This window comes from Thermobia domestica, chromosome 9 (genome assembly GCF_964235325.1).
Source record: "Thermobia domestica chromosome 9, izTheDome1.hap1.1, whole genome shotgun sequence".
NCBI lineage: Eukaryota > Metazoa > Arthropoda > Insecta > Zygentoma > Lepismatidae > Thermobia > Thermobia domestica.
The window spans coordinates 82,817,600-82,831,420 of NC_137462.1; the positions used below are offsets into that span (position 1 = coordinate 82,817,600).

A 13,821-nucleotide genomic window follows, 5' to 3' on the forward strand; every position below is an offset into this window, starting at 1 on the left:
CCACTGTATTTATACGAAAATCGTAAACGAATTGTAATTTTTCACCAACTGCTTGTGATGGCCCCCTTGCATTTTAACTATGCCATAGTGTGACCCGCGTGGGTCCGTATCTTGTCCGGTACGCCTTTTATTGTGATAGTACTGGGTTCGATCCTCATGTGTGCGTTGCCAGAGTAAAGACTTTGATTGCAGTACATAGATCCTACAGATCAATAGGTGGGGTCGGACATCTACCATGGTCCGGGATTCGATCCTTTTCTACTAATATATCTCCTTGAATATGTAATAACAATTGCATCATTCATTTCAGCCTATCATATAGCCACTGGACACACAACTTAAGAGTTCGAACCAGAACATTTTAGAGAACCAACATAAAATAAATTCTAATTGTATATTTAGCGCTGATGCAATTTATTAATGCACGTATTACTAAGTTGCATAGGCGCTAATCACTCGTGCTGTAAAGAAAATGAATTAGGTTGTTCCTTAAAATTAACACATGTGAATTTAAATCATAATTATTATTTTGAAAGGATACTCAACTTTTGGATTTTTCTTTTAATTAACACTTGAACTTCATGAATAAAAATTACATAAGCAGTAGCACTTCACTTTATATAACCAATATTTCAGGCCCATTTAATACGAGAGACGCGGATGTCGCGGTTGCCACGAATTATTGGTTATGTTTCGTTACATTACTGATTATTACACTTTCACTAGCACTGTTCACATACTTTGACACTGGAAGGGGGACTGTATTGGATATTCAAGGGTGATGTCCTGTAGGTTGCGGGTTGCTCTCCTCTCATCTTCCTTGCGGCGAATTGAATTGTAAGCCGTTCTCCAGCTCCATGTCGCTGTAATGACCTTTACTTTTACTTGTAAACAAATACTTTAAAATTGGTGATCATCTTCATTATCACGGCATTGGTTCTAAAGTTACGTTTCGTACTAACAAGAATTAAATGTTATTTCAACTTGTGTTTCCATTTCAGTCGCGCGCACTAAATTCAACGTGGTTGCTCTTATGAGTGTGTAAGTCAGACTAAAGCACCTTTTCTCCCCGTCTCGTCGTGTTGCTAGGCAAAAGTGCGGTTTGCTTCGCAGTTTGGTGATATCAGAAGCTAAAAATAGCTATGACAGCCCATAGACAGGAATGTTTTGAGACGACTATTGTCCATTGTGCTGAATTCTGGTTCCTTATTTGGGAAGGAGAGAGGAACTCTGCGATCTCTGTCGCAGAAGAAACGTACATACATATATGCACATTTGTTTGTTGGCTGAGAGAAAAATTCTTGAGAGTGCTTTTATGCGAGGTTCATTCAAAAAGTTAAAAATTTCTTCTTAAAATTGACTGAGCTGAACCGTATGGTTACAATAGATATGTCTCCCAGTGCAAATCATTTAGGAAACAATAATGGAATTAGTGAAAGAATTCTAATTTTTTAACAATTATTTCGAGTGGTGCGCCAGAAGTAAAACTGCACGCTCTCTATAATATATAACATTATCTTTTTTATACAATTTGCACAATATACTTAAATCACTAATTTTTATTCTTCTAAAACATGTAATTACATTTATTCACACCTGTAGTGTTCATATGGTAATAGTATACATGAGAACCCCCTGTCTTCCGTGCGCGAGGATACTTCATATTATATATTTATACGTTACCAAATTAAATCACTGCGTTGTCTTCATTATATGTGCTTAACATTCTATTTTTACTTTCTAGAATAAATTTTGTTGATTTCGATTCGAAAAATGTTAAATATTTTTAAATTTATATTATGATGCAGACCAAAATCCTTGTTGCATATAATGTAATGCGCTATAGCATATAAAGTACAAGGGCAAATAGGTACGTTCTTTTTTATTTTCGTATCAGTGGATAAGTAAATGAAAGTGGGTTTGTTACCCCCTTTCTAAGTTCGTAGATACTCAATGAATAATCCCTAAAAGTATGAGCGTCCAGCTTCTTCTGGAACTCAGACGGTCTTACGTATACTATATCCGTTCATATTTCACTGCATTTTTTTTTTTTTTTTTTTTGGTAATATAAATCGTGCTCTAGTTATACAAAATAAATCATATTTTCCGTATGATTCTATTAATGCCATTGTTTCCCTTGTTGAGGCAGCATTGTTTTGAAATAACAGTGAGAAATAAAGTTGAATGACGTCAGGCGCTACTCTTTTCTGATTGGTAGTTGTATGAATGCCCGCCCAGGAGAAAATAGAGTAGTGTATATACGAACCTTGATAGAAACTGCTTCTATTTCTTCCAAGTTAGGATCCAAATAAGGATAGCAGAAAATTTCAGCCTGGAAAGAGGTTATGAAATGGCAAGTTACTTCTCACACGATCGTTAAGTAAGGTCGTGAGTTTTACGTAGTGAATCGCAGCCTTACTTCAGTCCCGTGTGAGGCTTTAACCTTGGCATCACTGACCTCCCCTGATGCTGTTCTCGCTTTCAGTCACGCGCCACTGAACTCCACTCCCCTTGGTTTAAAATGTCTGAGCTAAAAGACGAGGAAGGAGAGAGACCGGTAATCGCAAAAAGTGCAACAGATCTACAACGTCTGAAACTTGAGAAATTAATGAAAAATCCAGTAAGTATGACACGTTGGCAATTAGAATCCTTGGATAAAGTGACAGGGTTATCTGCTGTATCGCGTAACGAATTTTAAGAATTTACCGAATGAATTAGGTAGTTTATGGTGAAGGTGTACTTTTGGCGCACGACTATTGGGAAGGTTTACAGGTAAAATTCAATACTAGGATACAAAGATCGTGCAATTTTACTACGAATCCACACAGAAATTCATGAGAAACATACTTTTTTTGTCTGTATTTTCACTTTTTTTTTTGTACCTTTAGCAATCACTTTAGAATAGTGCTCTTGCATTCCCCGGTGCAGATTCACTTTAACAGGTCTTCTGCAAACACTGACCAATCTGTGCTAGGTGGCCACTAGGAAGCACTAAGGCTATGTTAATAAACCAGCCGAGCGAGCGACATGGTTAGAAGCCGTGCAGGGCTCGTTGTATTCTGCCTTTATCACAGTTTACACACAAGCAAGGTGGTCACTAAAGTTCTAGGCAGAATTTAATGGTTACGCTTCTTAACTCTTGCTTTTCATAAACCCTGATTCACTTTAGGTCAATTTATACATTGTGCATTATGGCTGCCTCAACGTCAATGGGTGATAGTATGCATGAGAACCCCCTGTCTTCCGTGCGCGAGGATACTTCATATTATATATTTATACGTTACCAAATTAAATCACTGCGTTGTCTTCATTATATGTGCTTAACATTCTATTTTTACTTTCTAGAATAAATTTTGTTGATTTCGATTCGAAAAATGTTAAATATTTTTAAATTTATATCATGATGCAGACCAAAATCCTTGTTGTATATAATGTAATGCGCTATAGCATATAAAGTACAAGGGCAAATAGGTACGTTCTTTTTTATTTTCGTATCAGTGGATAAGTAAATGAAAGTGAGTTTGTTACCCCCTTTCTAAGTTCGTAGATACTCAATGAATAATCCCTAAAAGTATGAGCGTCCAGCTTCTTCTGGAACTCAGACGGTCTTACGTATACTATATCCCGTCAATGTTTGTGTTCAATGTTACACTTTCGACTTTTTTTTTTTTCGTACAAATATAAACTACATTCATCTGTAATTACCTTATTAGAGATTACGTGCATCTCAAGTTAGACTTGCATTTATATATTTCAATTACATATACACTATTCTATTAAAATATTATTAGAATTTTTTCTGTAAATTTTAAAAATCTATGGATCGATATACTAAAACAGCAACGAAAAGACACATTTACAAGGTACAAATTTTTGCAGGCGACAGAATTAAATACAAAGTAATACAGCTGTATTATAGGTTTACATGTGTAGGATTACTAATGTAAAATCATTATAAGTGCTTTACTAAGGATAAAATAAGAAAGTATGGCCTATGTTTAGCAGAAGGGGTCCAGCTCTTTTCTCTAAAAAAAAATGTTACTATTTTGGTAATTTCTGTTCACATGGGTTACTTTAGAGTGCGTTAGGCTAGCTTAGGGTAGGTTAGTTTATGTTAATTTAGTATACGGGTCCCGCATAATTTTCTAAAAAGTGATAGAATGTCGCTAATTTCTACTAATATTAGGTAAGGTTAGGTTAGGTTAGATTTGTTTACATTATGTTACGTCTATGTACTTGCATCATTCATTTCTCCTGTAACTTTTGTGTTTTTTACGTGCTTCTCGACCCCTTGTACTACATACTCCGAAAGTATATATGAAAGATGGCTCGGCTAGATATTATTTTCCACCAGCGTCATATTTCTACGTAGTATGCAGAACCTTTTTTTTTTTAAGTTTGCGAGTGGAGCGTTACTAGTATGAAACCATGGACATTTGCTATTGAAACGCATCATTTCTTTCCACTGCCCTCACTTGCGCTCATGCTCGCTAACGCTGACCTGGATGCAAGGTTCGGACGCTTTCCCCGCGCTGGTCCAATAGCTTCGCACTGCCCTAACTCGATTAGATAGCACTTGTGCTTTTTAACAAGAAAATTAGTGAAAGAAATATAATTGTTCAACAATTCTTTTTAGTGGTGCGCCAGAAGTAGACCTATATGGAATTAATTTTGGAAATTTTTACATACCTCTGTTTTGAAAGTAAATTACTTTTTTGGAAGGTAAATAACTTCTACACAACCCAACCTAACCTTACGTGATGTAGTAAATGTTTGTACCTTATTTCGATTTTCGTGTGGTCAGGCGATACAGCAGAAATGCCAAGTTACGAGGATAGTACCGTACAGACAATAGGTTCATTTTTACAATGCTTTTCTTTGCATTTGAGCAATCGGTAACAAGTTGGACAAATTATTAATCGGTATAAAAATATGGTGCAAATTGAGAAGAGGTTGTTATGAAATGGCAGTTTTACTGTTAAAATGAGTAACTTGCATCTGAAAGAAGGCTCCTGGTTATTTCTGCATACTGTATTTGACATTTATTTTTTATCCTTAAATCATAACAAGTGCTATAGACTGTTACATTGAGTGAATACACATGAAAGAGGAGGCTGGCATACATATAATAAGAAACTTTAACCTATTTTAGATCGGCATACCATACTTAACTTTCTTACATACTTGTGCGTGAGCAATCATAATGGAAAATCACTGCGTTTCCATGCCTTACGTTAGTTTATCACACCTTTGGGTGACTTGTATCTTTAGAAATTAACTGTATTCTTTGATTCATATGTAAGGTATAATGATTTCATAGGTTTCTATGAAGTTTTTTTTAGTTTCTTAACTTATGGACCAGAATTGGGAATAGGTTGAAACTTGATCAGGAACACAACTCATGTGGTTCGGATTCCACGTTTAATCAGTCACGTCTCATATAGCCTCGCTGCTGAAATGGACGTTAAACTCAATATCAACTCAACTCAGCTCGTTTATGCGTATACCTATCGTTGCTTAACACGCCTTCTCCCTTTGGCCTCACCCCCTAGCTGCAGCTCCGGCCTCTTTGCTACGCTGGTCCCTTACTTGGTTAGATAGCATTTGTGATTTTAGTGGACACCTAGCGTAGATTGGTTTGTATTTTAAAGTTAATTTGTGTTTTTATCTACTGCTGTTTTTATTTCATATGCACAAATGTAGTTATATCCAGTCCTTCTAAAGTTAGTCTGCTCCCATTAAATACAAATCCTTTTTTAAGGAACACTTTCTAAGGCAGTAAAAGTGCATTTACTGCTAGAAGTTCTTATATTTTATGAATACAAATATTCCCTTGTGTGGTAACCTAGTATTGGATATAAGTATTTTCGTATGGGTTTTGTAATGTTTGATGGACTTGGAACATGTATTTGATAGCGGGCTCCGCTCCTAAACTCTCTCTACAGGTTGGTTTATATAATATTGTGGTGGGGTGTTATTTATAGTGCTGGTTAGATATTAAGAAAGTAAGGATTCATTGTTTTCGCTATTTCTGAATAGTGTGTAGTTGGCAGCACGTTGGAAGATACTAGCTATAATTCTGCGCAGTAATACAGTACAGATGAGAAGAGCAAAGAAAGCATGAAAATAAGACATATTTGTGACTAACCGTTAAGAGTGAACGATTGAAATGTAAAAAGAAGGATTCTAGTAAGAAGGATGTTAAAATAATAATTAAATAGTAATAAAGCGTTGAAAACAGGTTCATGTTGGTTTAATCCGGGGCTGCCGTCTGCGGAATGTTACCCATCTACCGTATGGAATTCAGAATTTCGGAGGGACCACTGTGACTGAGTGCTAGAGCGCTTATATTTGGTGCGTGGGGACCCTGGTTCGATACCCTCCCAAGAGCCAAGTTTGTGGTGGATAACATCGTGCTCGTGGGTTTTCTGGAGATACTCCTTCCACGTCTGTATTCTACCAATTCTTCCATCATCCTTCATTTGCTTTAATCATCGTCTCTCTTAACCTAACACGAATAATCATTCGACGTTAAACTCAAAGATTTTTTTTTTTTTTTCAAAATGGCGAAGACACGCCTACTTTCCACTCCATAGAGGACTGTTATTTTCCGCTGCAGATTATTTTTGTACAACATTGGGATATTGTATTTTATGTTTACAGGTCTAGCGTTGCTAGTGTATTAATACAATTACTCTGTTAACATTATATAACGTACCCTACTCTAATCTACCGTAACACGTGTTTGTATTTTGTTACCGGTAATGGTTTTCATGGGACATCAGTTTGCATACATATTGTCAATCTCTATGCAATTATTTGAACATGTGTAGATGTGCAGGTAAAAATCAGTACAGAATGTTTTAGGGAATTATTTAAACCGAAAGTGAAAGAAAAATTATTTAGTAATTTGATTACGTATTCTTATTCTGTACGAAAAATATTTGTTCTGTGCGACATGACAATATTGCATGTAGCACAAGTGAATTTGAGGGAATCACTGCTGCTCGTGCAAAAACCGTTACATATCTTGAAATATTTTGTTCTGTTAATGACTTCACGTGTAATAGGTATAATTTCAGGAGGAGATTTTTTTCGTGACCAGCAGGGAGGTGTAGAGACCAAGAAAGTGGAGAAAAGCAAACAACATAGGCTCTTAAGGCTCAGAGCCAGATGCTCTTATGCCTTACGACAATACATTTATGATGTACAGCTGAAGTCGAAGTGCAATGCCAGGAATTTTGGAAACCTTTTTATCTTGTTGAATAATCTCCCAATGTCTATAATCTTATATTTGGTCAACGTCTATCCATTTTAGTAGGTATGCCTGCACTAAGGGGTTTATTTTGTGACCCACAGGGAAATGTGGGGAACGTAATAAGCGATAACTAGTGGATGCGAGCGAGGAGTACAAGGTCTTAGGGCTTTGAAGTGGGCGCTGGTCAGTAAATTATGCTGGCTATTAGAACTTTTGGGATTATCACTAACGTTCATTAGGTCACTTCTTATAAACTACGATTTTTATTAGTTCCACTTACTGTTCCATATTTATCTTCTTCATTTATGACAGTACCATTCCATTTCATCACAAGATTCATCAGAATATCTTCTTAAGAGGCCCTATCACGGCGAAATTAAAACACCGCTAATTTTGCAGTAATTATGTGATATCTTCAAATAGATAAAAGATAATCGAAATGTGGAACAAGATCGCTCCAGACAATATTATTTTACATGAGATACCGCTATCACGACTCACTGATCTGCATTCGATTTCCAACCATTTAGAAAATCGACTTTTATTTTCGCGTTTCTAAATGGCTGTAAACGGAAAGCTACTAGGTAACTCAGGATAACGATACCACATGCAAAGTAATATTGTCTAGGGCGATCCTGTTCCACATTTTGATTTTCTTTTATCTATTTGAAGATATCACATAATTAATGTAAAATTAGCGGTGTTTTAATTTCGCAGTGATAAGGCCTCTTAAATTTATTGCATGACCACGTAATTTCGGGTTCCACTAGCCCGTCCTCTATTCATAACTTTATGTCAGTATCATTTACCAGTTCCATAAAGTACAAATATTCTTCCCCATATATTTTTCTATACCGATTTTTGTAACAACTATTTTTTGCTTTAATTTCTAACACTAAGCAACTGATCTACCTCTGTTTCAGTCGGTATTTAGTTTATCGCCAAACTTGTAAATTGTAAACCACGGAGCCCTTTTAGCAATAACCTTAATATAGATAGTCTGGCACATTTCTGTCCTCCCATTAGTGACTTTTTCATGTATCTTGGGGTTCCTATTTTGATTATTACTTTCCTAGTATCATTTCAGAATAACACATAAAAATCGTCAGAAGGTTGTGTTCTTTAATTAGTATCTGGCAGATGACGACAACCGAGTTGGTTGAGAAAACTAATTATCATAATACAAACTCCAGGGCACAAGAAACAAAACAAGAAAATGGTTAGTAGTTGTCTTTAAGTTTAAAAAACTCACTAAAACAATACCATGCCTTTTTATCCTATAATATACAGGGCTGTGAAAAAAGAAACTAGGTTATTTAAAAAGCCCAGCCCAGTGGGTTTTTATTGAGTTGTATTGAATTTTGTACATACATGTACAGCCGTATTTCTACTTAACATTCAAGGATTCATGTTTTGTTGTACATATTTGGAATTAAATTATAGTGTCCTTGTCGCGTGAAGTGAATTCATGTAGACACATCCACGTTTCGTGGGACTTATTTAGTACTTTCCATTCGCTTATATTTCGATTTCTAGGAAGCAGGAAGTCGACGATTTTGTAGAGTAGCAGTAATTCTATATAATATAGAATAGGGATAAAATCCCCTATTATACTCAGGATTCAAGAGTCAGCTGTACTAATTGAAGATTTATTTAATTTCTCTCAATACATGCCATGCAAAAACAATACCTCAAGTCAGTAGCCAGAGATGAAAAAAGCGGCTTTATTAACTCTTTAGCACAAAACCTGCCATACACACATATTTATTAATTAACCCCTAGAACCTAGCTATATGCTTGCTTCAAATTGATTTTTGTTTGTGTTATGTCCAGGGGTATGATACTATAACCAAGTGCATTTTTCGCTCTTTGCGTTCGACGATATGAAATGATGATCTCCCTTGAAGTTTGGGCTTGAAATAAAGGGGCTAACTGGCCCGAATGGCGGCCCCGAAATACAAAATTTATGAAAAAATAAAAAGAATGAGACGAAATGCCATGAGAGTTAAAAGAAAAAGGCAATAACGGTCACCGGTATTGGGGTGATTAATTAGCGCGAAAAGCAAAGTTAATTTCTGGACACTATGAGTTCGGAGATTGATGTGGTATTAGGTAAACAAACAATAGGGCATATGACATTCTTTTATACTAAACTTTTACTTGACTTCACAGTAGGATGGCACAAGTAATGAAAATACAGCAGAACCAACCTTACATGTATACTAAGGTAGAAATACGAAATGGAAAATGTGCTCTTTACCATATCCTACTCCATAAGAAAGACATGATGAAGTGAAGTGCTATGTCAAGGCAGTGTGCAAAGTGATCATACAAGTGTTGAAAAGTTGGGTAACACATAAGCATGTATGCCATATAAAGTATTTTTACTTCGCTACTGTTCGCCCTCACTCCGTTCAGTCTCCTGCCCTGACTCTGTTAGATAGCATTCGTGCTTTTTAGTGGCCTCCCAGCACAAGTTAGTTCGTATTTTATGCACTAGTTTTTTTTTTATGTCATATGTCCGTACTATATTTATTACTTAGCACTCCCGAAGTCAATCTGCAACTAGTATGGAGCTCCTAATTTAGTGTATGTTGTGCTAAAAGAAATACATTTTTCACGAATATAAGTGTGCCCCCAAAGAATAGAATAGCACGCAGGAAAGAAGTTTTTTTTAGTTGCAATTTTTAATATCCCAAGGACATGTGTTTGATAAGTAACACCACCCCGAAATGCTTTCAAAAATTTATTTACGTAATAATGTAAGGATTCAGTGTTTTAGTAATTTCTAAGTAATACGTAACTTGCAACATAACAGCTGGAGGGTAACTGTGAACTGAGCTTTCTCGTAGCTATCTAAGTATATGCTTAGAGTACGTGTCTTTTTTGGTGAAACTCGCGTTCGATTCCCGGAGAAAGTTCATGGGGTTCTGATTATAAAGTAAGTTGTAGATCCAGGTCGGCTATATCTTTGCTTCTGAAAGGGATGCTAAATTTCAGTCCAATCACCAGGAATTGAACTCAGAACCTCGTTCACCGAAAATACACCCATTCGCCACTTTTTATAGTATGTTTATTTTTAAGCAAAAACGGAAACACTAAACGTAACTGCTCGTTCTTTTTTTGTGATTTTCTTAAAAAATCTCATATTTTCTTTAATACTTTGATTTTACTCACTTTCGTTATACTTTTTCATATTATGCAAATGACAGCGACATCACCCACAAATACCGAGGACAGTTAAAAAGTACACATGCTCATCAGTGGAACTTGAACCCAGGATAACCTCCTCCTTGTAATCTGTAGCCTAACGCTACAGACTACTCGTCTATGGATACGGTGACACTGGTGATAAGGTCAACGACAAGGGCTTTTCAGACTTATCGTATGTATTCATTGCTATTAAAAGTTGCATAATATCGCTGAATTTTCAACTTGATTCTATTCGTGTAGCTTATTTGATTAGCATCTTTCCAGATTATTTTCTGTTTAAGAATATATGTTAGAGACAAACAGAAAGAAAAAAAAAAACAAGAAAGAAATTAATGTTTTGTTATTTTAGCACCACACGGTTATGCCCTTTAGACTAAAAGAGACAGATGCTTGATGAAAGTAACTGATTGTGAAATAATTTTTTTCTGCTCTTCAACCCAGAATCAAACCCGGAACAACGTGCATATTAAAGACAAGACGAAAGGATTTGTCATTTCGCTTAATATATATGATTTAATTTTCTATATTAAATAGCGGCATACCTATAATTTTTTGCATCCATACATGTTACATGAATATTAATACCGATAAAATGCAGATTCTTTACTTTAAAATAAAATTCTGGCAGACAGAGTTCGAACCCGTGCTAAAATAAGCAGCTGTATAGAGGTCTGTGACGCTAACAACAAACTGCGAAAGCATCGAAAGTGCTTTGTCTAGCTTTCTTGATGATCCTGTCCCTTACAGGCTTCAATCATCTACTTTTATCTTATCTATCTATCTATCTATCTATATATATATATATATATATTATCTATCTATCTATATCTATATATATATATATTTCGTTTTGTTGGAGACTTTCAATGCTCAAAATAACATATGCCACATCCTCTAGAGAAACTGGTAAAAAGATTCTAAGGATCTGGAGGGGTCAGCATCCTGCCTCAGTCATAGTGTGGTGAGGTGTGAGCCACGAGGGCAGAACGGATCTCAATTTCTGTGAAAAAGAGGTCCAAACGTCAGCCAAAGTGTACCAGGAGACAGTGCTCGAGACACTAATCAAGAATCTCACCAACACCTTCTACCATGGACAGAACTGGAGTTTCCAGCAGGACTCAGCCCCAACACACAAGGTATGGACAACTCAGCAATGGCTGGAGGCAAATTTTCCGGACTTCATTTTTACTTCAGATTGTCCTTCTGCAAGTGCAGACCTAAAGCCTGTGGACTACAAATTGTGGGCCTAGCTTCAGGAGATGGCTTGCAAGAAGAGACATCTCAATATTGGAAGTTGAAAGCGGTCTTTTCGGAAGTCACCTGCAGATTTTCCAGTTGATGTGTTGCCTAATCCAATTGATGATTGGCCACAAAGACTTCAGGACTGTGCATCCTAATAGGGCCATTTTGAATAATTATTTGTGATTCTGGTTCATAATGTATCCATGTAACTCATGTTATTAGGATATTAACACGTTCAGCCCGACATCTGACAGTAATGTAGAAGTTATGCTTTCGGAAAATCCCGACGTAAGCCATCTTGGTGCATGCCATTCGTCCTTCAGCGTATTCAATATATACACTTAACACAGTGCAGTAACATAGAAAGCCCGTAACACTGTTCTACTTTTCTAACTAAAAACCCAAAGGCAACTTATAGCCACGAATAAAGATCGTATACCACCGGTGACGCACGTCGGAATGAACGTGTTAAAATATCTTTAACAATTTTGTGTCAATGTACTTAAAACTTTGGGACAGCATTTGTGGTAAGACTAGGTATTATCGAATTGAGGAAACAACTAATGTTTTAGTACACTAAATCATTTATAATTCCAAATTCAATGATACACAAACAGTGAGAAAGTGCATGACGGACCGGGACTCGACCCAGGATTTTCAGCAAACCGTGCCGATGTGTTAACCACTATGCTACCCAGTCTGCTTCTCAACAGCCATACATTGTCTCCCTTTTGATGTCGGTATTCTTTCACACAGACCACACGGTTTGTACCCCAAGTTTCCTGGAGAGTTAAATAGGTACGTGCCGAAAATTAAGCATCTCACGGTTCTCTCATGGAACTCGGGATATAAACTTGCCATTGAAAATAAGTTGGCACGTGCGCCTAAAGTGGTTGAACCATTTAAAATGAAATTTTAAACATAGTAACTTAAGTCTTTGGATTAACCTGGGTGTTTATCATCACTTCTAGAGTTTGATTGAAATACATTTCCTAAGAGTAAAATAGGCGCGGTAAATTTTTCGTAAACAATAACGGTTGCACCATTTGAAATGTATTTTTAAAGATGATTAACATTTATGTTGAGCTGAGTTTTTATCATTTCGTTTCGTTCAAATATACATCCCGTGGCCCTGCGTAGCGTAGTCGCTAACGCTCTTGCCTTCGGTGGGAGCAGTCCTGGGTTAGATTCCCGCTGGGGGCACTCAGTCGAAAAAGTAACAAGCTTTTTCAGGCCAGCCATCCTGAATAAGTTTATTTTTTTCTCATTCACACCAGACAAATGCCCGGGTGGTACTTACCATGTAGGTCCCAGACCGCTTCCTTCCGTCCCTTTCCCCGAATAGTGTGCTCGCCGAGGTACGTCATCCCTCAAACGTGACGGGCCAGCATGGCCATAGATGCCAAAAGCCCAGAAATCTAAAGTCCTAATCCTAAATCAATATACATCCCAAGAGGCTGGGAAAGTGTGTTCAAATATTTGCCGTAAACCTATTCTTCCCGTGCTAAGAAGTGGAATTTCAGCTAGTTGTTAATAAATACACTAGACTCACGATTATCCAAGTCCCGGTTAATTGAGCCTCTGGAGATATATATATATATATATATATATATATATATATATATATATATATATATATATATATTGCAAATTAGTGTTGTAAGAGATGGTGCGTATACTTTGTCGAAGCCGAAGAAGCCACACTAGTTGACCTCACATCAAAGAGGGGGCAAAAGATGTATCAGAAAACAATCACTGACATTCAAAAAATAAATTTTGTATGGTACTATATGTATGTAAAAGCATTATTTTCTTTAGATAAGTTTTAGTATACTGTAATAAACTTTTCCCGTGTAAAAAAAAAAAGTTATCATTTAGTGCGTATTACTGTACCTAACAATTGATCTCAGTATTATCCGAATTTTTGCGTATCCAAAGTAGGCCTGGTCCCAGTTACCTCGGATAATCACGAGTGTAGTGTAGAAATAAAAATGAGAATGTTAAAAAAGGAGCCATTCTTGATATGATGGGGACGCGGCAGAAGTCCTAAACGGCATTAGACCTAAAATGCACAAGTCCTAAAAATTATTTCGCGGCACAAGTCCTAA

General features: G+C 36.5%; 1 protein-coding gene across 1 annotated transcript in view; it reads left to right on the forward strand.

Moving 5' to 3' along the window:
- The first annotated feature begins 2,367 nt into the window (after positions 1-2,367).
- LOC145694792 (PRKR-interacting protein 1 homolog) overlaps positions 2,368-13,821 on the forward strand; it is a 69,538-nt gene continuing 58,084 nt past the window's right edge. The window contains exon 1 of the mRNA XM_081771438.1: positions 2,368-2,620. Coding sequence (XP_081627564.1) covers positions 2,522-2,620 — 99 coding nt within the window. The 5' untranslated portion in view covers positions 2,368-2,521. The remainder of the gene's footprint in view (positions 2,621-13,821) is intronic.